General features: G+C 37.9%; 2 protein-coding genes across 3 annotated transcripts; one reads left to right on the top strand and one right to left on the bottom strand.

The window, feature by feature from the left end:
• Positions 1-184: 184 nt before the first annotated feature.
• On the bottom strand, positions 185-14,269 carry LOC118274546 (14-3-3 protein epsilon). Its single transcript, XM_035592102.2, has 6 exons — positions 14,077-14,269; positions 10,463-10,626; positions 5,720-5,875; positions 5,014-5,172; positions 2,363-2,552; positions 185-1,896 (listed from the first exon to the last, which is right to left on the bottom strand). The coding sequence occupies exons 1-6, from the start codon at positions 14,138-14,140 to the stop codon at positions 1,841-1,843; spliced, it is 789 nt and encodes a 262-aa protein (XP_035447995.1). The 5' UTR covers positions 14,141-14,269; the 3' UTR covers positions 185-1,840.
• Positions 14,270-15,855: 1,586 nt separating this feature from the next.
• LOC118274674 (PHD finger protein 12-like) lies at positions 15,856-24,796 on the top strand. Of its 2 annotated transcripts, none has more exons than XM_050696914.1 (14): positions 15,856-16,257; positions 16,404-16,588; positions 17,291-17,440; positions 18,240-18,421; positions 18,757-18,905; positions 19,291-19,365; positions 19,496-19,629; positions 19,922-20,040; positions 20,415-20,632; positions 20,985-21,230; positions 21,454-21,740; positions 21,858-22,005; positions 22,374-22,588; positions 22,910-24,796. In XM_050696914.1, the coding sequence occupies exons 1-14, from the start codon at positions 16,210-16,212 to the stop codon at positions 23,109-23,111; spliced, it is 2,358 nt and encodes a 785-aa protein (XP_050552871.1). In that variant the 5' UTR covers positions 15,856-16,209; the 3' UTR covers positions 23,112-24,796. The 2 variants fall into 2 exon arrangements, with proteins under 2 accessions (XP_050552871.1, XP_050552870.1); XM_050696913.1 differs by having other exon boundaries at positions 15,861-16,257; positions 20,982-21,230.
• The last annotated feature ends 628 nt before the right edge of the window (positions 24,797-25,424 follow it).

The following is a 25,424-nucleotide window of genomic DNA, read 5'->3' as shown; positions in this document are numbered from 1 at the left end:
ATCGAACTGGCTTGGTACGAGCCTTCAAACTGTGACTTTAGCTATTACACGATGATTTTTACTCTATTTGAAGAAAAACTACCGAGTAATACCGTATGTGAGTATGTACCATATTACTTGCATACATCATAAGAACTTGGTTCAGGGTACAAACATAAACAAGAAAATCAATAAAACAAAGATGTGGACTTTTGAATTTTTATTATTAGATTTACACTGTCATTTACAATAAATTTCCATGTAGTTGGTAGGACATAAATCAATATTGCATAACACTAAGGCTAATTGCATTAGTATTTTTGTGGATAAATTAACAAAATATATGCAATATTACAAATTCAAATAAAAATAACGCTAATATCTTACTCGGGCACGCACTTGCTCCACGCCGCTATGCCACACTACAATTTGGAGTTCAGCGAACATCGGCCAGATATTTAGTTAACAGGTATCGTGAAGATGGAATGTCTTCGAGTAGGCATTACTGTCGCGGTCGCGGCCGTCCGCGACGCGCATCAAATAAATAATTTCCCCAAGTGCATTACCTTAACCTAGCACAACTTTTAGAACTACTGTTTGTCCTGTAAAATCGTAAGAGATGTAGCGCTACAGCAATTTTCGAGAACTTGCGAAATTAAAAAAAATAAATTAAAATATACAAAATCTCTATCACAATACTCGTAAGTAATTAAAGCAATTCAAATGTGAATACTCCAAATGTTGTAATACGAACGAACGAAGCGCGGGTACATCGACATGTCTTTAATCTATTTAAGCTCAGCCACGGGCCACGGGCCGGAGCGCAGTGACGACTCGCGAGCGCGGGCGCGGGTACTACACAGTAGTCACAAGTACACCAACTTATCCTTTGCAATAAATACATACATGTACGATACATACGAGATAGATACACAAAGACCAACAGGGTGACGCCGCTATCACTTAGCTAAATATTGCAAGTTACTACATCATTACCACCCTAATAATGTTACGTTTATCGTTTAAAATATATCAATAAATGATTCAATGTATACAAATGCAGCGAGGGCGCGGAAGACTCGCTCGCAGAGACCGTCCGGCTGCGGCCGCGCCGGGGCCTCCCCGCTCCGGAACCGACTAATACAAACTAGCAACAGTCTCAAAACAACAACCTAGCCACGAGATTAAACGTCCATTGTATAAAACTACTATTTGTGCAGACCGAATCAACACGGAGATGCGATTACAAAGTAAACACTATATCGACATACGTGACGATACGCAACTCGCTAATGTATCCAACTATTATATCGTTATCATATTTGTTTGTATATGTCATTAAACATCCTCGACGCTACGGTGCTTGTTTCAAGTATCAACAGAGTTTTTAAATACATTAATTTTACACACGGTATAAAATACTTAGAAAATTTACAATTCCCACGTTAAGAAGTAGCCGCACGGAAGTCGGAAGTGAGTGCACTAGACGCAGCGCGGCGCGCTAGGCGACGGCGAGAGATCCATCGAGTGGTTACAGTTATGAAAATACACATACAGTTAAAATGCAATACCAAAGTACGTTTTTCTTAAACATTATTTTTTTTCGTAATTGAAAACAAATATATCAAAAGAAGTACACATTAATGTATATAACTCGTAGATAATTTGACACGATACATAAACGAAACGTTATCATGTATACAATATGCGTGTTGTGTACAACTGGGCTGGAACTGACAATTTACGTCGGGGGGCGAGGTGTGTGGAGGAGTACCATACAACCGGTTGTCATTGGGGGCTGGGTCTTACGTGATACTATAGTTATTTTTTTTATTATATTTAAATAGAATGTTAAAAAGTATTACGACACGTCCTGATCCTCCACGTCCTGCGGCTGTTCCTTTTGTTCCGTTTCACCTGAAACACAAACAAACGAGATTAGAATCATGCACTAATGTTAAATGGATAACATGTTATGTAAGCGTGTGCAATTTTATTTTGGACAAACATGACGCAAATCCAGATTTATACTGCTTCAAGTGGTCACATCAAAATGGAACACATTTAGATGTGACCACATAACATTATCTAAAGGCAATCCGGACGGATGTTATCATGCATAGATTTTAATCAGATATAGCAACAATAATATTCTAAATGCGATAAGATTGTTGTTTGTAGCCAACAACATTCCTCGAAAAAGACTACTGTAGAAAATAATTATCAGAGATAAAGCAAGCTACCTAAAAACAAACAATTTCACTTTTTTATTATTCAAAAGCAGTGGGAGAGGGAAGGGACCGAATAAGGAAGTGTGGAGGTGTGTAGTGGGTGTGGGTGTGGAACAGGGTAGGTAAGCATGCGGTGCTGACTTGCTACTGACCGGACTCTCCGTCGCCCTGCATGTCGGACGTCCAGAGCGTGAGGTTGTCCCGCAGGAGCTGCATGATGAGCGTGGAGTCCTTGTAGCTCTCCTCCGACAGCGTGTCCAGCTCAGCGATCGCGTCGTCGAACGCGGCTTTCGCAAGCCGACACGCGCGGTCCGGACTGTTCAGGATTTCGTAATAGAATACCTGCACAAAACAATTGCTTTCATTAGTATTGCCTTCGACATTTGAGGGTGTTACCAATTATCACCCTGTGCCATAAGATAAGACGGATGATTTATATCTAAATCATGAAATGTCGTTTGACGGTTAATACAAAATTCATAGAAAATTCTACCTAATCGCTAAATTGTTAAAGTTTAACAAAAATATATTTGCGCGTAATAGCGAAATCAGAGACCGGTTAGTGATACTACGTATCAAGACTAGTTGAGTTTTTAATACCTATCCAAAAAAACTAATTTCCAATTCATAAAAATTAGGAATGTCCGCCGACCTTGAACTCGAGCGGTTGCCAAGATAAATATGAGATAAGTTATCGCGTGACGCGCCAACCAACGGATTATTGATATCACCAGTGACGCCGTTTAAACTGCTCTCAACATTTTGACTAGAATAGCTAAGAATTCGTTAATTTTAAACTGGCTCAAATTATTAATAGAATTGTCTTTTGTAAGAAATCAGGCACTGAGGCACGAAGTAAATCCTCTGCAAATAACATTTACGCTACATTAGAAGTTAGGGTTCAACGTATAATAAGATTTCTGACATTTAATAAAATTTGCGGCATCCTACAAACGCGTTAACCGCACCATTCCGGAGAAAATCGAGTATAATACATAAATAATAAATTAATAAGATTATGAAGGTCATCAATTTATTCAGTGGCTCATTAATTCAAGCGCGCATTACATTACCATACAGTATCATACTAGCTATTCAATTATCCTCGCAACTAAACCTTGGAAAGGAGTTCGCGGAAACTCGTACTCATAGGGTGGACAAGTAATTGATAAAGATTGGTACCGAGCGGCTATTTAGCAAGGCTAGACGTTTGCACAAATTGGCGCGTGCGCGTTAACTCGAGCTCGGCCAGTTATCGAGCTGCTCAAAGCGCTGACACTGTACAATCCTGCACGCGTGTACATTACGCTGAATGTATCGCAAACAATCAGTCGTTAACAACTGTCAAATATCTGGCTACTGCATAAATTAAGATCGGCAGTCCCGACGTTACGGCGAATAAATTACTGAACATAAAACAGATGGCACAACTCCGCACATCCTCTACATTTTAGATTTATATTCCATTATTTCTTACAATTACTTGTCCATACTTTATATTTCATGTATACGAACGTACTCAGTTTCCATGTTACATAACTCTGTCCACGGCGGGATACGTCATACCTCCAAACCGATATAATGAGCATCTGTATGTGTAACTGTTCAGAGTCAGTAGACAGTGCCGTAATACTCCCATAAAGTCTGGCTCGTTGAGTTTTTATTATATCTTTACGAGCAACTATAATTCATGCAAAGGGTATGTCTGAAAGGCAAATAATAACGGAATATTCGACAGACATGCAATTACGTTCCACCTATTTACGACTATTATTCCTTTCTAATCAAGTTTTGTTGAGATTTAATGAAAATACTTATAAGACTAGTCAATTATGTTAGGTCAGTCAAATAAAAGAACCTTTTTATGACATCATCGTATACTGGTTTACATTTGAGTTCTAGCCTTCCTGTAGAAAAAATAAGGCATTGCCGTTCGCTTCAAGGTTCAAGACGGGCGGTCAATTAAGTATTATAATAAAAGAAACCGTGTCGAAGTTTGCAGGAAGTATTGTCATCTAGAAACCATATTGGGACGGCGTTTTTAACATCTAGAACATACGAGGCTAAGCTGTTATAAGATATTAGATATGACGCAGTTTTATTCGTGGACTTTCAACAAACAATTTATTAATCATAAATTTCTCTGTAATGCCATTGAACATTTTCCCGCAGTAGTTGTTATGCCACTACGGCGTGACATCACACGCGCTGACGTGGCGCCGTGATTAACTCTGTAAATATGTTTATGCACACGAATAGTGCGCGTCACCTGAGAGCTATGCGTCGTAAGTCCTTACATGCGCCTTACATTGTATTGTACTTGGTCAGGATCAGATTTGAACAACTAGACCACTTTTTTGGCACAAAGCTTCTGTCTGACGAATATTTCGACTGTTTATTGATATTAATAAGCCCTCGAAAATAAATCTTGGTTGAGTTGGAACAGATTTCACATAACAATGGGACTTCCACTAAAATATAAAATTATTGTAAAAGATGACGTCTGCAAACGAATGTATTTATAACGTGTTTCGTCATTACATTTTATTACACTTTTTATCTTCTGCCTGTTATTCACACCCAAGATATTTTCGGTAAATCATAACAATCTAATTCTTTCTACAGTTCATGATAAGTTTTCTAGTTGTTGTCGATCTATGAACACATATAACATCGAACAGATAGGTAAGTAAATGAACCATGAACCGTATTTGGAACAGTTACCATCTGCTGTCACTAAGCAGCTTCGGCAATGACGACGCATTATAGATATCTTATCTACTACAAATACAGTGGTACTTACTGAGAAGTTAAGCGCGAGGCCGAGACGTATGGGGTGGGTGGGGGGCAGTTCCGTCATGGCGATATCGGAGGCGGCCTTGTACGCGACCAGCGAGTTCTCGGCCGCCTCCTTGCGGTCGTTGCCGGTCGCGAACTCCGCCAGGTATCGGTGGTAATCACCCTGGAGCACACAAAATACACATGTCAACATAAACTTATACTTAGTAAATTCTAAAAAAAAAAACTGCTGCTAAGAAAACGTGACTAACTAAAACGTATTTCATAAAATCCTTTCGAAATTTTCAATTGCGTCATCACTGAACTCTTATAAGCTTACAGCGATTGTTGAAGTTTCAGGAAAATTTATCGTCGCGTTTACGTCATCCGAACCGGGACACAAATAAGGATAGACGTAATATTATCAAGGTATTAATCAAATATTAGCTTAGATTATAATCGTCACGAGTAACTTTAGTTGATCTATTTATACCATGTAATTATTACGGGTTAATTAGATGAAGTATAGGTATTTATAGACATGTAATACCTTTTCCATCGGAACAAAATAAATGTTCGATTAGTTAATGTTAACAGTTTTCCTTTTGTAACCTGTTGCTAATTTGGCCCATAATTTGAACTATGATTATGACGAATTTATAGTAATGTAACGTATTTCACGACATTTGAGCTGTTAATAACAAGTAATGTTGCTTTCGTCGTGTATTTACCTTCATTTTGTAATAGAAGACTTTGGACTCGCCGGTCTGTGAGCTGGGTATGAGGTGCTTGTCCAGGACGCCGAGGATGTCTGAGCAGATGTCACGGAGCTCCTTCTCAACCTGACTGCGGTACGCCCTGATCATGTTCAACTTGCCTTCTGCTCCCTGGAACAAAAATATCACATTTGTTACCACATTTAAGTTTAACACTTCTGCATGGTGTTCTTGTATATCGGGAATGAGTTTTATAGTATTGCTAGGTTCTGCTAGTGGCAAACATAGTTTCGCGCTACCAGGATAATAAAATGCAGTTAGTGGAATCTATATTGGTGTCAAAATTCAGTTCGTGACACTAGATTTTTCATGACAGACATCCCTTTAACCTCATAAGCTTTAGCGTTGTAATAAATATTTAATAGTGGGATAGGCAACATATCCATAATATTTAACAGACTGCTAGCCCAATAACATTTTTTGTCCTGCAAATGATCACATCCGTATTATATTGCGATTGCATCTTGCAGTGTGGATTTACAATATCTCGGCTACTACGCAGCTCCAAGCGCAAGTCTTTTGTCATTTGATTAGTGTGAATGGTCGAGTGTCGTATTCATAGAATGCATTGGATTTCGCGTCTGATTAAACGTATACGTTACTATATTCATTCCGTATGCAGCGTGCATTTCTAATCTAACACGTCTAGTGAACGTGATTCCAATAATATTCGCTTTAACTCGAAGATGATGGAAGTCTACGATATTTTTTCCTTAAACGAGTTCTTAATGAGTGTGTGGCGATAAGTTTATGAATTATTTAAAACACATTAGCTGTTATTAGTTACGAGTGGATCGTTTTATGAAACAGTCATACGTAGTCATTTCGTTGTAAGAGGGGGTTATCATTCCATCTTCCTTTCTTCACTTAAAATCTTATTACCAAAATGAAAAACCATATTTTAACGTTACGGCAAATAAAATTATCTACAGAATAATCACATTGCTATTATAATCGATTATGCTATTGCGAATATAAAGTTATACTTCAGTTTGTTTAATTAAGGTTTTGTATTTTTATAGGCTTGTCATTTCTCACATGGGAACCACCTAACCTAACCCAGTTATAATAATTTGTCGTGTTGTGAATTTATTACGTATGTATAATTAATTATATAATCCTAATGTATTCCTACAGACAGCAGACTCAGATAACTTAATCGTTATATATGATTTATGTATTTTCATTAAATAATATAATCAATTATATTAATTTTAGTTCATCATATTTTAACACATGTAAATTACTTTCGATATCGTTAAGAGAAAAACATGAAACAATGGTCTTCGGTAAATGTGTGCCATGCCACGCCCATTACACAATGAATACATCCTTTTATCTGAGTTTACTCAACCTACACCCACAGGTAACGCTGACACGACACTATTTAGGAAAACCACTCACTGATGCAACTGCCTTTGTGAGCTTTACAAAAACCAAAAAATAAAACCTTGACGAATGATCCAATTTCACTAGCAAACGGAATCCTATACCGTTACTGAAAGCAGCGCTTAGTCTCCGACATGATACGGTAAATCTGTCTGTACTTACTAAACTGTAAAACCTAACGAGATTTATTAGACATTTGTACAAATTATTTTATATTATCAGTTTCTTCCAACAACGACGTTTTATACTATGGAGCTTCTAAGAGAGAAAGTTTTATAATGCGAATAATGCTTCTTTTTCAAAGATCGCAGCGGTACACGGTGCATTTGACATATGTGATCAATAAGCTTGAACAATCTCTTCGCCTATAAAACTTTACACTTATACAGCAAATATATTGGATAGAAATAATGCTCTCTCAGGGAAACGTCTAGAACTCTTAAAACTAGCTAGCACTTTGCTAAATGAAAGCTAACTAAGTTATCATTTCATTTGTAATGGTAAAGTTTGGAGCAAAATTTGTTTATTTAACTATTGAAATTATGTAACTTGGGCACCATCGATTTAATATGACGTTGAATTTCAAACGTATGCCACTTAGCGGCAACTTGTATGCAGGTTACGTGATTTCGTGTCAATATACAATTACGGAAAGTTTATAGTGGATACAATATGAATACAAAATGACGTTTTACTATACACTGCAAACTGCACAGTTACGAAATTATTCGTTTTGGGCGTATTATAGTCTACGTAGATTTTATTTTCATCTGGAATAGTATACCTCTCATATTTGCTCGTCGTCTCTTTATCCCTATAGAATATAAGTGTATTTCTATCTAACATGCACCTTTGTACAATTTCAACAATAAAAAGTGCGATGATGTTCTAGTTTGCTTGCGGAATGCAACCAGTTTTTGTTAGAGTCACAAAAAAGACAATGTAGATTTCGCTGCCTTTTTGCCAATGTAGATTTCTCATTATAAAAACTTTATTTTAGAAAACTGCAGCGAGAGAACAAGTTACTTTAATCAAGCTCAGGTGTAATAAAAAAAATAATGATCTATTTAGCATGGCAGAAACAGTATTCAATTAAGATTCCCACAACTTTTTAAGGCTCGATCAATACGAGCACGACCTTAACGGCGACTATGTCATGGCGCCGTACGACTGAAAATTACCGTAAAATACATGTAGACTGCAATTGCAGGAGCCGACCTACCGCGTCAGTATTGACGGTGTAAAATGACAAATTGTAACAATTAACTTGGAGGTCATTGCTATTTCAGTAAATTCTGTACACCGGTCTTATTTATTAAATCACGGTAATCAACAGTTGTCCACTATGTTCACTGACCGCTGGTGTCAAATATTTGGCTATACGATACGATTTGAGCTTATAGAAAGAAATTGGAGTATTGCTAAAAAGACAATTCCTATTCTTCCATTTATAGGTAGTGCATATTTTAAACAATACAGCAGTTAATAATATTCATTTGTCATTCTTTGAGCATGACTAACTGATAATTCTGTAACAAAATTACTTTAACACCTATTAGTTTCAGATTTTCGTAGGAAAGACCACGAACACGTTTTACTTGTTTTCGTATCCGAGAGTGTCACAAAAACGGAATTGAGATGACGCCGAAATACGTTGTAATGAGGAAAATGACTCATTCGTATAGGGTTGGCTACGCCGCTGTTTTCCCTAGATACACGTCATGCCGGTGACCTTTTTGCTAACTATTAGTCGTTGGCCGTTGCCTTGAGTTCAGGTTTTGAAATCAATACGTGACGACCGCATAAAAAATTGGAACGTGTAGTCGGGGCCAAGATTTTTGCGCACAATAGGGACGTCAGACGGCCCTGTTATCATATTATCTCATTAACGCAGAGCTGGACAATTTGGTCGAGTTCCAACAAGGTTACTATCAAAGTTATCATTGGTCGTTGAACCTCTAATTGTATGAGTAAGACGTCTTGGTATCGTCTGCAAGACTTGCAGACTACATAACGAGAACACTACAATTTACAAACCATTGGGAGATTGCTAATTTAACATTCATTCACTCAATTACTTACAAGCAATAAAGTAACAAGTTTGCTTTTATGTGACTAGCCCTTATGTCTTTTCTGTTTCGGTAGAAAATGTATGAGGAAAGTGGTCATAAAGTTGGCCATGACAGAGAAACCCAGCGCGCGACTTTAAATTAATTTTACGATCTGCTATTTCTATAAGTATAGCTGGCATAGAAACGAGTTGCTACGCCACACGTCTAGTTTGGAACGCGGCTCGCACAATTCATCAAAGTTAGATCTCCTATTCGCATTAAAATGTGTTATTTTAACGATGATTTTCCCTTTCAATATATACTATCAACTGTAACATTAAAAGGAAAAGATGTGCCCGGCATTCAAACACGTGTATCTACCCCTAGCGCAACGCCCAGTTCTTTTACACAGTACCTACGTAAACTAAATGGGGTCGACGGGTAGCCCGCTGGGCGCTGGCTAGGCTATACCCGTAAGTATGTCGGCTGACTACAATAGGCGTTAGTGACATAATAAAAAAATAGCAAATCAAGTCAGCGACTCGTGGCGAACCCGCTATTGCAATACTCGTGCCTATTATCGATTGCATTCTTTAGAAAATGTCTTTTTATTAAAGTATAATATCAATAGGTCCTGGACATAAAAGCTCTCCTTGATGCAATAATGTCATCAATCACCCGAGACCTTCGCGTGAAGGAGAATTCACTAACACCTAATGAAAGCTCACAGGGTTCGTATTGATTTAGTTACAGAGTACTTTTACTGGAGCTGCGAGCACTTCTAACTCACTTTTACGAACATATTTACTTTTATATTGCAATAAAGTAAGACATTTTATCCTAACGAACAATAAAACGTGATATTGATTAATGTATTAGAATTTCAGTCATTTACAATTACAATACATTATTCCAACAATTTAAATCAAATTGGTATAACAACGAGTACTTTTTCATTAGAAAAACTAACCCGCGTCATATCCCGAGTCCCGACCACAGACTATAAGCAATACACGCGCGTCACTCACACCAATCGATACACTCCAGACATTGTAAAGGGACGGTCACATTGTAGCGTAAATACCTACAACCATTGCTTCATACTTACGTACTCCATTTTACAAAAACTTTCAAGTAGAAAATAATGACAGCCATACAGTTGTAGAGTAGTCTGTGACGTAATAGGGAAGATGTTTTTTTTTTTACATTCTAGTGGTTTAACAGCCTATACAGGTTAGATAACAATGAGTCAGCTTACCTTGGTCTCCTCCTTCTGTTCAATGGAGGATATGATCCGCCACGAGGCACGGCGGGCACCTATTACGTTTTTGTAGGCGACGGAGAGCAGGTTCCTCTCCTCCACTGTAAGTTCATTGTCGGATACGTTGCGCGAGGCTACGTTTTTCATCGCCTCCACCATTTCTGAAATATAGGACATACACTGTCAGTCTCAGAATTGATTGCGTAGGCGAGAGTATAATCATAAATATTCCTTTGGTCAGCTGGTTTTTTTTCTCCAAGTATAAAATTTGTAATTCAACGAAAATCAAACGAGGAATGTCTACCGGAAAGCTATTAACATTTTCGAGAAATGAATAACGATTATATTTGGATTGTTGAAATATTGGCAACTTTGTTACCTGCATAGCAGCATAAGTGATATATCTATTAATACACCAAACCATTGACGTACAACATTCCTAATGAATATGAATATTCCACCGCAGTTCATAAAAACCTGAGAGATTTAAACTAGTTTGCCCCAAAGTAAGCACTGTGAAAATATCTGCGACGAAAGGTTAGTCATGGCGAGATCGATAAAGTATTAGCGCAAGTACGCTTCATTTGGAAGTTTTAACTGTTGAGCCATTCCAAAGAAATAAGTTGATGGGAAGACGACACAGACTAAATACTTAAATGTCGATTCTTTACGAAGTTCTCAGCTATCTCGGAATGTCGGACGACTTAGATAAAATTATTCTTTTATCGATGGGAACTTAGTCTCCGCTAAGTAGAGGGGAGGGGGAATGGGCGTCGCACAGACGGAGTAGCGAGCCAAGTAATGTTTCAGACATGTGCTTTAATTTTGACGTTTACGATAGTCCTGCAATATTACTGGCGCATTAGGACGAATAGTGCAGATGTAATCCCGGAAATATACGCATACGGCTCATTTTACATTCAGGACGAACAAAGCGTAACAGAAACAAGTTTTATTCAGTTTTAGCGATAGTTGGCAGATTGCAGAGCTAATAATAATCGATTTTAGCGACCGCGGCAGAGCCTGCATGTAACAGGTGCTAAGGCGACCCCTCACGGCCCATGCGGTTATCCTCAAGTCGGGGTCACAGCTGATACATAGCGATTTCTTTTCGCTGCTAGAATAACTGAATTATAAAACAGGACACTAAAATAACACTACATTTTGCCTGAAGAGTACATATTCAAACAAAAAAAAACGTTGGAGTAGGTCCTGTTGTATTATTCAGGCGGCTCTGAGTGATCGTAAAACAAAAAGGGATCTCCCTAGTTATGAAATTATTTAGGGATATGTTTGCGGTCGAGTAGACGCCATCTTAAGAATCTGGCCACGCCAGCTGCGCCCCGTCCATTTACCCTATTTAGGACAATATCCTTTTAATTCGTAGCGTTATTCTAGCTATTCACGCAATAGCGTCCTCTGCAAAAATTCCAATTAGTATGCGTGCGCTAAAATTGTTGACATTGGGTAAATGGAACACGCCACGGAACCTGACCATTTTTGTAGATGGAGTTTCCGATAAAAAGAGGTGACCTGGTCGCATTGACTGCGTCTTGCATAAGCCCTCGTGTACTTATATCTCTGCAGCGGGTCAATTCGTGCTGAGCGATTATGCGACTTTCCGGATTACGTCGAATCAGACAGGAAGTGATGATAAAACAATTTACATTGATTGTATGAGTAAACATTCGTTATTTCATACAAATCTGTTACATCTAACAACACAATAGGCAAGGGTGAGACCTTGTGTATTGAATTTTCAACCCCTACATTAAATGTGTTTGCATATAATTAAAAACAGGTGCACAATTTATTACCCAGACACACTGCATTTCTGTGGACAACACATTTAGAAACAGGAATATGATGATCATGGTGTAATCTTTTGCATAAAATAAAATAATAAATGTTTCATTCAAATATCATGAGCTACATAGTAGAAAGTGGTAATTAAAACCAAGATTGCTTGGCAACATTATGAAAATGTGCTGAGAATGGGAGCCACTCATTATTATAACAGTTCTCTATAAACATTAATTACAATTTTTAATGAAGTATCATCACCTGAACATTCATACCTGTAATAGAAAGTGCACAACACGTTTTTCGTTGATTCTGAAAAATGTACTTTTTTGAGTTACGACAGTATTGTATTACTAGTGCGATATAATTAAAAACAGGTGCACAATTTATTACCCAGACACACTGCATTTATGTGGACAACGCATTTAGAAACAGGAATATGATGATCATGGTGTAATGAGAATGTTTGCTATTTTTGTGGCTAGTATTACTATGTGGTTACTCAGAACTTGTGTATGAACATGAAAGATAATCAATATTAGCTTTTCATGACTACATTGCATGAGTAACCTCAACACAAGTGGTCTGTTTGCCTATTACTACTATTACAGAATTTTAATAACTCAATTATTCATGTTCCATATTAAAATGTATCATTGTGAGCCTGATGACTTATTGATTTATTTACTTACTGCATAAGGTGACATTTTGGGTGATTTGTAGTCCACCTGAGAGTAGGGTGTGGTCTGTTAACCTTTCAGCACACTTTACATCATAATGTTACTTTTTATGACACAAAATTAGAGAATAGAGTAATGGAAGTATCTAGAATAGACACATGTAGCAGAGCATCCATTTTACTTTGCTTTGTACTTAACTGAAAGGTTAGGTGTTTGAAATATAGTAATTTTCTGAATGAATAACAATATGCATTGATTTATTAATTGCTTTCATCAAGGTAAATTTAATAAACCTAAGAATTTAATTGAACTGTGAGAAATAACCTTCCTGAGTCCAGTAGCTGGCCTGATAAGATAGCAATTGGTATATTTTAATGATAATTGTAAAAAAAGGTCATTGAACTGCACTACTTGGGTAATATTGGATATAGGTGTAAAATATAGCGGAGGTCTACAAGAAACCAGCGAGTGATGCCCTTACTTATGACCGTGTCATTCAAAAAAGATGAACGCGATAGCGTAGAACTCGCAGGTAAGATTCCCGTGCAACTAAATCGTGAACAATAGGTGAAATCGGAGGCGACATGAATTTACGCCGCCTAACAAACCCAGAACGTTCCAATAGGTCTAATCAAGTGATTTGCCTAAGGTACGACATGCATGACCGAATCCAATGACATCGATCGCATTTTACTTCCCTTGGTCGGAAAAAATAGGGAGACAATTTTTTTCGTTCCCCATCTAAAAGTATCGATTGAAACACTTAAAGTCATCGTTTTTAGACAATGAAAAATGGGAAATTATTCGAAAATTGAGGTTTTGACAGTGCTTGCATAGTTTCTCATGGTTTTATCAGCGTAAAAAAACCTAAGGACATCCCACCGGCGGATGACGCATCGATCGCTGACCAAGCCTAACGAATGCCATTGATTTGTTAGTACGCCGATATAGTAACATAATTGAATGTATTATGTTCGGTTCCTTGCAAAAATCTACATTACAAAGAGTTATGGGGTATTCTAATCTAGAAATTTTCTCAACTATCACCAAATCGTCTTTCAACTGTCGGCGAAAATACGATAGATTTTTCATCCTATTACAGAAGATATAATGAAAATATGTACTTACCGTCATAGCGCTCAGCCTGCTCGGCTAACTTAGCTTTATACACATTATCTTCCCTTTCCGACATTGTGGATGACAAATGATTTTTCACTAACTAAAACCGAATCGCCAGGTCACTAATTCACCAAGATGGCCGCGCCCGCCAACCGAATCCGAATTCGATCTTCAACTAAACTCCGCCCATGACGTCATAGAAATGGCAACTTCCGTTAGACGATTCTTGCCATCTAATGGACTCATTTTACTACAAATTTACCAAATTTAAGAACTAAACAATTTAATTAAATAATCAAAACTTATTTTAGAAAAACTAAATTACTATTTTCACAGCTTTTATAATTTTTTTCAGCGAGTAAAATTTAATTTACCCTGTGTAATGGAGCAATTTTCCGAAAACTTTAGGAAAACTCCTCGTATTTTGTAAGTTTACTTATTTTTATTTATTTGTTGTCATGTAAATTATTATTTTTAATGGATTATTTAAAGTTACAATATTTTCAGCTATCAATTGATTTCTACCTTTGTACTAAATTGGTAGGCTTCTGACAGCGTTTGTCAAACGTCAAATTTTTACATGCATTTCGGTATGAGACAGTTTTTTTCGATAGTGATGGGCAACAAGAACAATTAATAATCGTACTAAAAATATTAAAGTAATTAATTAATATTCTCCATAAACAAACAATTTCTTTAAAAACATTAACTATTAAGACTCGGCCACACTACAGCAATACCATGGCTTTTTTAATAATAAACCAAATCAAAGCGGTCGCAGATGCGGTTTCTATTTTTAGTACGGCGACGGCTAGGACCTTATTGTAAAATTATTTGTAAACTGAGAGAATAAATAAAATTATATTCACCTTTCATTAAATTACACGTAAAAAAGATATAGCTTTTTTGTATAGGTGTACTTATAAATTATATTTTTTATGTCTAGCATATTTTTTTATGGAATAAGTCTGTAAACAAGCAGGTGGATCATCTGATGGTAATCAATCGCCGCCGCCCATGGACACTTGAAATACCGAGCGTTACAAGTGCATTGCCGGCCTTTTGGGGGTTAGGAATTTAAGGGTTTTTGGGAAATCGGGGATTGGGAAGGGGGATAATTGGGCCTCTGGTAATCTCATTCGCACAACAAAACACAACACAAGCTTTGTATCGCGTCAGTTTTCTGTGAGGCCGTGGTATCATTCCGGTTGAGCCGAGCTATTCGTGCCGTCATGGCTCTCTGACACTTAAAATTCTAATTATTGTTAAAATTCATGTTTATCCAGTCAGCTAGTCACAGAGTAATTTTATTATTGATAAAAAATAATGTACAACAACTGTTATGCAAAATATCTCGTTACAGTATTGTAACGAGATATTTTGCGGTAACAGTTTCTTTCATGTATATGAAAGAAAGAAAGAAAAACAGTTTATTTGCATCGATTAAAAAATAATAAACATAATTAATATAAAAAAATATACATCATCCTTCTATTTTTCTATAATATCTTTTTTATGTTTAATGGCTTTTAAAGTAGACTTTTAACAATTCTTTCCCTATTAATTATATCATTTATCGCAATAATCTTCACCTGATTTGTATTTAAATGTTTTTAGTTATGTACAGAATACAACCGTAACCGATTATTCATAAAAAGAAGAAATTCTCATCTCTATGCCTTTTTGACATATGTCAAAACCGTCAACTCTCAAACGCACGCCAAGGCGCGTTCCTGCACCATATTTCTTAGAATGTTAACATGAATAATTCAATAATATAGCCTATCTCTGTTTGGCCACAGTGAATGTTCATATGTGTTTTATTTCGGGATATTCCATCGTGTTAGAAAAGTGTGTAACGTAAACCTGCAACTAATTTAGCGGCCATATTTGTAGACGGTCGTCGGTGTTCTTTCTGTATATCGTATTTCTTTAGTAAATAACTTTAATTTTCCTTAATTATTCTCGAATCTTATTTAATTTTTACATTTAATAAATTTCTAACAAAAATGCTCCCTTAAATATTGCGTCTTGTGTGTTTGTCCTACGAATACAATCAATTTCCGTACACTCGTTTACAATTTGATTTTAGTTTGAATTGCTAAATAAAAATAACAATTGAAGATATTGTGAGGTGTAACAATGTCTAACGTTGGCTATGACCTCGATACTTCAGGCGGGCTTATGCCGGTTTGTTAATTAAAACTGTATTTTAGATAGTTTGAATGTTATAGCTACTTGATTTTGGTATCTGGCGCCATTTTACCAAGCTAATTTTTATGAGCTAGCTTTCGTGAAGAGAAGTTTATTTAAGAATGTTTTGGGATGTATTTTAGCTCATTCGTGCCTTGATAAAGCCACCTGACGAGGACGTGAACACCCAGAAGCCGAAGAAGCCGCAACATCCGTATTATAAGAGGCCTGGTAAGGGCCATAATCATGATTCTTGCGACGCGTGTGGGGAAGGCGGCGATCTTATATGTTGCGACCGTTGCCCCGCTAGTTTCCACCTCGGATGCTAGTAAGTAACTTGGTGAATGCATGCATAATAAATTGAACTTGAGTAACAATTTAAAAAGAAACATTTACACTCTATACATAGCATATACAAACAAATGGTACACACCTAATATGATCATAAGACATGACTAAAATATGTTCATAAATAAATAATCATATGCAGAGTTAAAAAGATAAAGGGGGCAATTATGAAAATTATGGTTTTCAATAATATGGAAGTTTTTTATTGTAATGGGCTTGTGGTAGTTACTACGAGTTACGAGAACACTCTACTTTTGTTTGTTAAATCAATGAATGAAATGGTCATTATTTGTAACCGACTTGAAAAAAAGGAGATTCTCAGTTTGACCTGTATGTATGCATGGTGGAGTTTATCTCGCTTCGACTGAATCAATTTTGATTTGGTTTTTTAAGATATTATTTTTGAGACTTAGGAGGAGGTTTTAGTTATATTACCCAACTCAACACGTTGAGTTGTGTTGGGTAGTTGAGTGCTGATTAATGCATTATGTATAATGCACGGACGTCACAGCCAGATCATATCATGCATTACATTTAATGCACGGACAGTCAACGTGTTAAAATATGGAGGTTCACATTTTAACTTTTGAAGGTGTTCCCTTTTTTATTTTATTGTATTAGAGGAAATAATTTGGAATGAACTTATCTAATTTAATTTACATTTGTCTTCTTTACGTTCCAGTGATCCGCCGTTGGATGAGAATGATATTCCAGCGGGTTTGTGGCTGTGCAAGGAGTGCCGGGCTGCTGATGAGAACAAGCCCGCGAGCTCCCGTAGTAGCAGAGCTCAGTCACCCGCTGACAACAAGTCTGATATGGAGAAGAAATCTGGGTAACTTGATATTATAGAGTATTTGTATTGTTGCAATAATTTTTATTGTGACATCTTACTTAGATTTACTTATATTTTATACATGTGTTGAATATTCAAATTCTGTTATTTGGCACATTATATAAACTTTATATTAAACAGAGGGCTTGAATGAAGCAATCAATCAGAGCGCTGAACATGCTCTCGTTTCGATTTCGTTAAATGTAAAGCAAACTTGTATTTAACATACTGTAAGGTTAGCTTTCTACTAAATATTATTTAGTTATTTCGAGATTATAATATTGATACTAAAAAATTCTTCTTAGTGTAACAATTGCAACATAAAATCTAGAATTTGTTGTAACATTTGTAGATAATTTTTAAAGTTTGGGGGCAGTATTTTATTTAAACTGATTTAAACACACAAAAAATTAAACAAAATTCTATAGCAAATAATGAAAACTAAAACACCTGAACATTTCGTATATTTGGCGGGTCTCAAAAATACATATTGAGGAGAGTCATACCTATAGGGCATAAAGCCATGCTTTCAATCATTATCAGTGAAAAGTGTAATTACATTATAAATTCTTGACTCTTCTTTGGTAAAGTTGTAGCAAGTAGTACCTACAACACATTTTTTTTAAATTAGAAAAATTTATATGTGAAACGAAATGTAAACTGTCATCTTGAATGAAGATTTTATCATTTTTTATGTTGATGGCAACGCTGGCAATTGAGGTTCCACAAACAGATACATTGTTTGTGCGCTAAATGTTTCACAGTTTTGAAATATAGTTCAAATATTATTTTTCTTTAGCTTACGTAACCGCTCCAACTCTAAGAAGACTAAGGAAGAAGAGATGGAAATAAAGCAGGAAGTGGAGAAAGAACTGTCTCCGATGGAGATCCTAGTAAAGGCTGCAAAGATAATGAACCCGAAGCAGTTCGAACTACCCCGGGAGATGAGGATACCGTGCATATTCCCAGGAACTGACAAAGGTAACTTACTATTTTAGATTTCTTGTAATTATCTCATTTACAACTGTTTTCCCCCATTCAATAATTTTTGTCTATTTATACAGTTAACAGATATTAATTTATTTTTGTATCAATTTCTATAAGAATTCTATCTATTCTAGAATTCAAATAAAAAAAAATTTGAGCTTTTAAAAAGAAAAACATATCCAAATTGGTGTAACTCCATAAAAAACTATAAAGACACATTGGTATAAAAAAATAATTAAGAATCCAAGAATTTTATTTATACAACAAATTCTAGATTTTGATCGATCAGTCTATTATAAAAAAATTCTAAAATGCTCCAATGCTATCAGATCCAGGTAAGAACGGCAACAGTTCCCTGGTGACGGTGGACGCGTGGGGCTGCGTGCCGCTGCCGGCCAAGGCCTGCTTCGTGTGCCAGGGGACCTGCAAGCACGCGCCGCTACTGCAGTGTGACTACTGTCCCTTGCTGTTTCATCAGGTAAGGCCTTACACCACTTTATCAAGTTTGGAGAGAGTTGAGGTTACTCCATCGAGTGTGAAAACGATGGGGAAGCGTGGTCCATCATCAGCCATAGCAGGCGAGTTAGTACTAGCAGCACCCAATGGATGACTGACGGAGAATGCCTATGGCATGTCATTTAGTTCACATTTATGTAAACATAATAAATACGAAATACGTAAACGAAATACAACATTAACACGTTAACCGCCATATCGGACACCGATGGTGGTGACCGACATTTACGTACATTTGCCTTTAGAAGTTTTCTTTCGGTAGTTAATGTTTTAATCCTTATTTCACAAAAATAAATGTTTACTCTATTTATATACCTTCCTAACCAAGTACTTCGAACTTGTTCCAGGATTGCTTGGACCCCCCACTGACAGCACTGCCGACCGGACGCTGGATGTGTCCCAATCATGTAGAACAATACATTGTAAGTACATGTGACTACATAATAATATACCTATCTGATCACTTACCATTAATAGCTAGCTAATCAGTCCGTTCATTTGCTCCCCATAAAAAGGTCTCAAAAATAATAACAATATTCCCTTGAAATTCAGGATTGGAAGCTAGTGAACTCAATATCAGCGACGGAGCGCGTGGCTCTGTGGGAGAAGTTCTCCGGTCCGGTAGACCAGCAGGCTGTGAAGGTGGACTTCATTCGAAGGGCCAGGAAGGTCCGCCCTGCGTTCCGGTGAGTTTGTAACTGTCAAGCATGTTTTATTGTCACGTTTATATACGTTTAATATACGTTTACCACCACCTTAATATAAGTTTCCGATAAACTTATGTGACAGATAGTGCAAAAAATGTATGTTCTTAATTCAAAGTTATCTGATACTTAGCGGCTATCCAGACATTGTGAAACAAGTCCTTAAACTGACAAAATGTTATCCAGACATTGTAAAACCAAGTCCTTAAACTGACAGAATGTTATACAGACATCATGAAATATACCCTTAGTATAAATGGTTATGTCCCCCCAGTATGAAGGTCCCGGTGGCGATGCGCGGCCGCGTGGTGGTCCCTGCGATGGTCCGCCATCATTATGCGCACCCGCCGCCGCTGCTGCCCAGTCGCAGGGAGTACGTGCGCTGCAGGAACGGTCAGTGACATTACTGCAACTAACTCTTTATCATAAATTGAGATGGAAAATTGAGGACTTATCACTATCAGCGATGTTAACAATATCTCATGATAGACACTGTGGTCATGTCTATAGAATATTCAAATCACACAGTAATTATTTCCTTATCCATGTGAGATTTTTTTTAATGATGATGACTCACTTATTGTTTTCTAATACGACAACGTAACCAATTTCGTTTTTGTATCTGCGGAATTATGATTGAATATGAGTTAAATCTTAGAAAAGTTTCTGAAAGATTAAAAGATCAGTCCAACGATCACCATTCACCAACTGGAGTTAGACTTTATCAATGTCCACTTTAATTCAACCATTTTTTACATCTTCAACAGTGCTAAAAAACCTGAAGAACAGTGGTAACTATGAGATGAGCGAGGAGGAGGACGACGATGGTCCGAAGCACAAGATCTGCCTGAACACCGCGTGTCCCCAGTACAGCGGGGGCCGCTGCGGCTGCGAGGGCGGAGCCCTACACACCGAGCTGCAGGCCGCCACGCCACAGGACGCCGCCGACGATCTGCATGCTATCAGTGCTGAGCCTGTTTCTAAGGTAAACATTAAAACACGTTAAAGTTCTGTTGAGAATAATCTTAAGATTTTGGCCTGGCATAATTCTTCTGCTTTGAATTTGGTCTTTTTTACTTTAATTGACTCATGCTTAAAGAGTATAAAAATGAATAGATAACCACACAATGTCATTTAACTAGATATATTCAAATTAACATGGATTGTCCTATTACTCGGCACTTAAAAATGTAACTATACTAGTCAAAACGCAATTCTTAATTAATTTCAAATATGCCAAAAAAAGACTCAAACAATTCATCGTCCATTTTGTTTAACCCTCTACTAATCTTTCAAACAGTCCTTTTAATTAACAAAATTATATAAACCTTCAGCAGCCAGAAGTACGATCAGACTCGGACAGTGATCTATCTGACTCGGACTTCGAGTATCTGACAGCGGCAGTGAAGCGACGCAAGGTGTCCCAGTCCGAAGACAAGTCTCCCAACAAACGTGGCAGGACTGACAGACTCGAGCTGAGGCCGGAGGGAGACGTCGAGGAGTTACTCAATGTTGTAGACAACCAGCTCAAGAAGTTGGATGAACGACTTGTGAAGCTGCTGGCGTGGCAGAGATTGCAGCAGGTAAGGGTTAGGGTTGGTTGGTTAGATGTGTGTTGTAAGGAATTGGGATTTTGTAAAGTGAAATGACTGCATGGTTGATGCTGTGGAAAGTTATACATAAGAGGTTAAAATACTTTTGGGATTCGGGGAATACGGTTTGTGATTCTGTCGATATGAAAGTATGAAATCTGCTATTAAAGTATGAAGTCTGAAGTCACGCATGTAACACGTACGTTGTCCCTAGGTCCTGGCGGGCGAGCAGGCGGCGGGGTCGTGGCGCGGCAGCGGCGTGCCGGGCGGAGTGGCGCGCGCCGTGGGCGGCTGCGTGGAGCGCGCGCGCCTGGCGCGCCTGGGCGTGCTGCGCGCCGTGCGGCCCTCCGAGCTGCTGTCGCCCGCCGACCGCGCGCGCATCGCCGCCCGCGTCTGGGGCGCCGCGCCGCCGCCCATACCGCCCGCCCCGCCCTCGCCCGGGCACTCGCTCAGCGCCGCCGCCGTCAGGGCCACGCTCTGCGCCATTACACGCCCGGACAGGTGGGACTCTTACTAACACATTCATGTTTCCAAATCAAAACAATTGGCAAGATTATGTCAGTATATTTAATACCTACAATATCAAAAAATCATAAATCTTAAATTGAAATATTCCAGAAATGGTGTAGGCGACGGTCTCGGTCGTCCGATCCCGATGCGTCTATCGTCCCTAAGCATCGGTTCCGACAGCGGCTGCGACGTCCGCCTCGACCCCAGCGCCTGCCAGCATGTGTCAAGGAACCACGCTGTTATATTTATGGATGAGGTCAGTACCCTATCTTGTACCCTTGTTTATGACAATGGACTTTTCTTCTAAGGGCCTATGCACACCACGTTTTTAAACGCGCCGTCGACGCGTGTTTGTAGCGATACAGACGCGATACACACACAAGTTAGACGCAGCCTGTAGACCTTTGTACACCTGACGCGATGCACACGCGCCGGTGCCGCGCGTTTGTATCGATACAAACGACAACAAACTGCTCTAAAAAAAAAAACTGCAACTGCTCGAAAAACGCGCCGGCGACACGCGTTTCCAAAACGCGCGGCGACGGCGCGTTTATAAAACATTCTAATATTCTGATGATAAAACTTACAACTAACGATTTATTAAAAACTTGTTTTATCAATCAGGTGAGCCGCCACTTCGAGTTGATAAACTATTCGGAGTGGGGGTCCTGTGTGAATGGAGTGCTGTATACTTGCGACGTGTTGAGGGCGGGCGCCGCCGGGGCGGAGCCCGAGCCCGGGCAGGCGGGGCAGGGAGCGCAGCCCGACCTACAGGACTCCGAGCTCAGGGCCGACGCCCTGCGACACATCGTCAGGCATCGACTTACTGAACCACTCCGGTAAGTTTCGTTTACTACCTACCTATACGTCACCTTTGCATAATTCTTATACTATAAATTTTATCCACTCGACGATAAATCATAAATAGCTATGACCAGCGTGGACTATCGAAATGTATGTTCACGCGAATGCCAACCAAAGTCACATTTATACGAAAATAATTTCTTGATGGATCGTAATCATAATTCAAATTCGTCGATTGTACATTGAAATATTACGCTTTTTTATGTAACTATTTCTATGCTTCAAAGACCATGCGATTCAAACACATCGTCTTTGTAATTTAACCATTTTTTAAATATTTTTTCCAACAATTTCAGAATAAACGGCAACCTAACAGTTCCCCTCCCGGGCGAGGCGTCGTGTCGGTGCGCCCGGGCCCCGCGCGGCAGTGAGGGCGCGTGGGAGGGCTCGGCCCTCGTCCCTCACGGCGCACTGCTGCAGTTCGGCTGCCAGACCTTCGTGTTCAGCATCACTGATGCACTCTCACTGCCTGAAGATACCTCCGAGGATCCACTATAGCCCGGAGACTATCTAACTTTATATTATGTAAGCAATTAAGCATGGTGTTTGTCAAGTTTAGACTTTATTTTCTACTACCGTAATACTCTTTACAATGGTTGCAGAATGAGGTGTATGATTGAAATAAATAATGTAATCTCGTGTGTCAATTACTTGTTAGTTTGTACATTTGTTGACTTTATTATCAAAATGTTTAATGTTTTATCAATTCTTGCTTATTAAAGAAGAAGTGATATGATAATATGTTGATGGTTATAGGTGCAGAAATATGGTTATTTCGGCACTTTAGTTAGTTTAGTTAGTGTCTATACTCCATACATAATGTGTTCATTATATAGTATAGTAAGTTTGGCAGTGTTTCACCCCTGTGGCTCGGAGAGTACGTGTCACCGTTGGTCCTGCACCTTAGCTCTCCCCGGTGGTTTTAGTGTATGTCCCATTGTTCAGAGATTGAGAGAACAGAGAGTGCACCTGTGTTTGTGCACAAGTGTGTGCACTATAATATTTCCTGTGTGGCCTAGTCTAGTTAGACAGACTGGCCAATTGTGATCGAAGTCCATCGGGAATTTTTAGTAAATTTTCTTGTATAATATGCTTTATCCAGTAATTTTCATTGCTAAAACCTGGACTTAGCAACTATTTCTCCATGAGAGGTAATCCTTATTTCCATACCAAGTACTGATCTAGGTTTCAATATACTGAAAAGTGTATTTACTATTTCTTTCTAGAAGTAAATAGTAAGATGAATGTGTGCTTCCGAAAACCGACATAACCCCATTGAGTTTTTACGGACTTCATGACTTGTAAATTATCAGACGACACATTATATTATGTGTTGTAACATTAAAGTACATATATTCTGTAGTAAATGAATGATAACCTTGAATAAATGACTGTTAGATGTTAATGGTGACAATTTGATTTGCATAAGTTATATGCAGTGTATTCTAATATTGTAAATGCGAAAGTTTGTCTGTTTGTCCTTCAATAACGATGAAACTACTGAAAGGATTTTGATGAAATTTGGTATACAGACAGGGTATGAGTTGACTTGGGTGATAGAATACTTTTGATCTACGGGAACGCGGGCGAAGACGTTGGTAGAAGCTCGTAGGATATAATTATGACTAATTTGATAGGTATGTTATATATACCACTGGCTCATAAGGAAAAACCTCCATAAATCGGTAGTAGATTATAACGTCTATACTATCAGTTCATTAAGTAATATCAATGCATTATATATTATGTAAACATTATGTTTAATCCTTAGTCTAATTATACTGTGGTTATGAATGCAATGTTTATATTACTCGACAATATCTTAGTTCTTTACTGTGTTGGATATTGTAATGTATGCTAAATGCCAGGTTTAGGAACATATCTGTTGGTAGATTACTATTGGAGATAGAATTTGGGCAGATTTTGTGCGAAGATACTGTCGAAATTAATAATCAATTTCATCTAAAGTCTGGATCAGTCTAGAACAGGAGTTCCCAGTTTATTTCCTGGTCAAGGACCTTTTTTATGTGATCCCACTCTCCCAATCTAATATCTCCCATCTTGGCAGGGTCGCCATGCAATGTGGAGACTTTAGGAGCAATTGAAGACGTTGTTCTTATGATTATACTAAATTACGCTACTAATAAGGGCGAGGTGTCACACACACTACATTCTCATTGACTTTTGGATTATTGAAATATGCCATTTGTTTCCTTTGATATATTTTTAATTTGAGCTTTAACCGTGGTGTTTATTAGCCAGAGGTGTAGTCTTATGTATTTATTTTATTTCGCGGACCATTTTACTTCTGCGCACCAATTAGGAACCACTGATCTAGAATATTGTCTTTAAACAGATATTCAATAATACTACATTCGTACATATCGTTACTCCTATCTGGACACAATAGATCGCACTGATTTTTGCATACCGCTTTCAAGAGGTATGTTTGATGAATGTGGACAAAGTTTTCTTCATGCATACGCTCCACACACTTGGTTGTGGCTGCTTTTAATTTCAATAATTAACTTTTGTTTGAAATTAATTATTAATTTCGGTGGTTAAATGTCAAAATAATTTGTATCTCCGTCAAATCTACTGAGAGATAGGTTAATAAGTCTGGACATAATTAAGTTGTATTTATACACTAGTTACAAGTTGTATTGACTAATTGATGTTTGTGTTTTATTCTGATTGCCCACACCTGTGACTTCCAGATAATTGTTCTTTAACAATCCTAAGATTATTATGTTTTTCGGCGTAGTCACGTAACTGTTTGACGAGGAACTCGACAAGTCATTTTAGAGGTCC

Source organism: Spodoptera frugiperda, chromosome 11, assembly GCF_023101765.2.
Source record: "Spodoptera frugiperda isolate SF20-4 chromosome 11, AGI-APGP_CSIRO_Sfru_2.0, whole genome shotgun sequence".
In the NCBI taxonomy this organism is placed as follows: domain Eukaryota; kingdom Metazoa; phylum Arthropoda; class Insecta; order Lepidoptera; family Noctuidae; genus Spodoptera; species Spodoptera frugiperda.
This window is presented reverse-complemented; position numbering and strand designations above follow the sequence as displayed.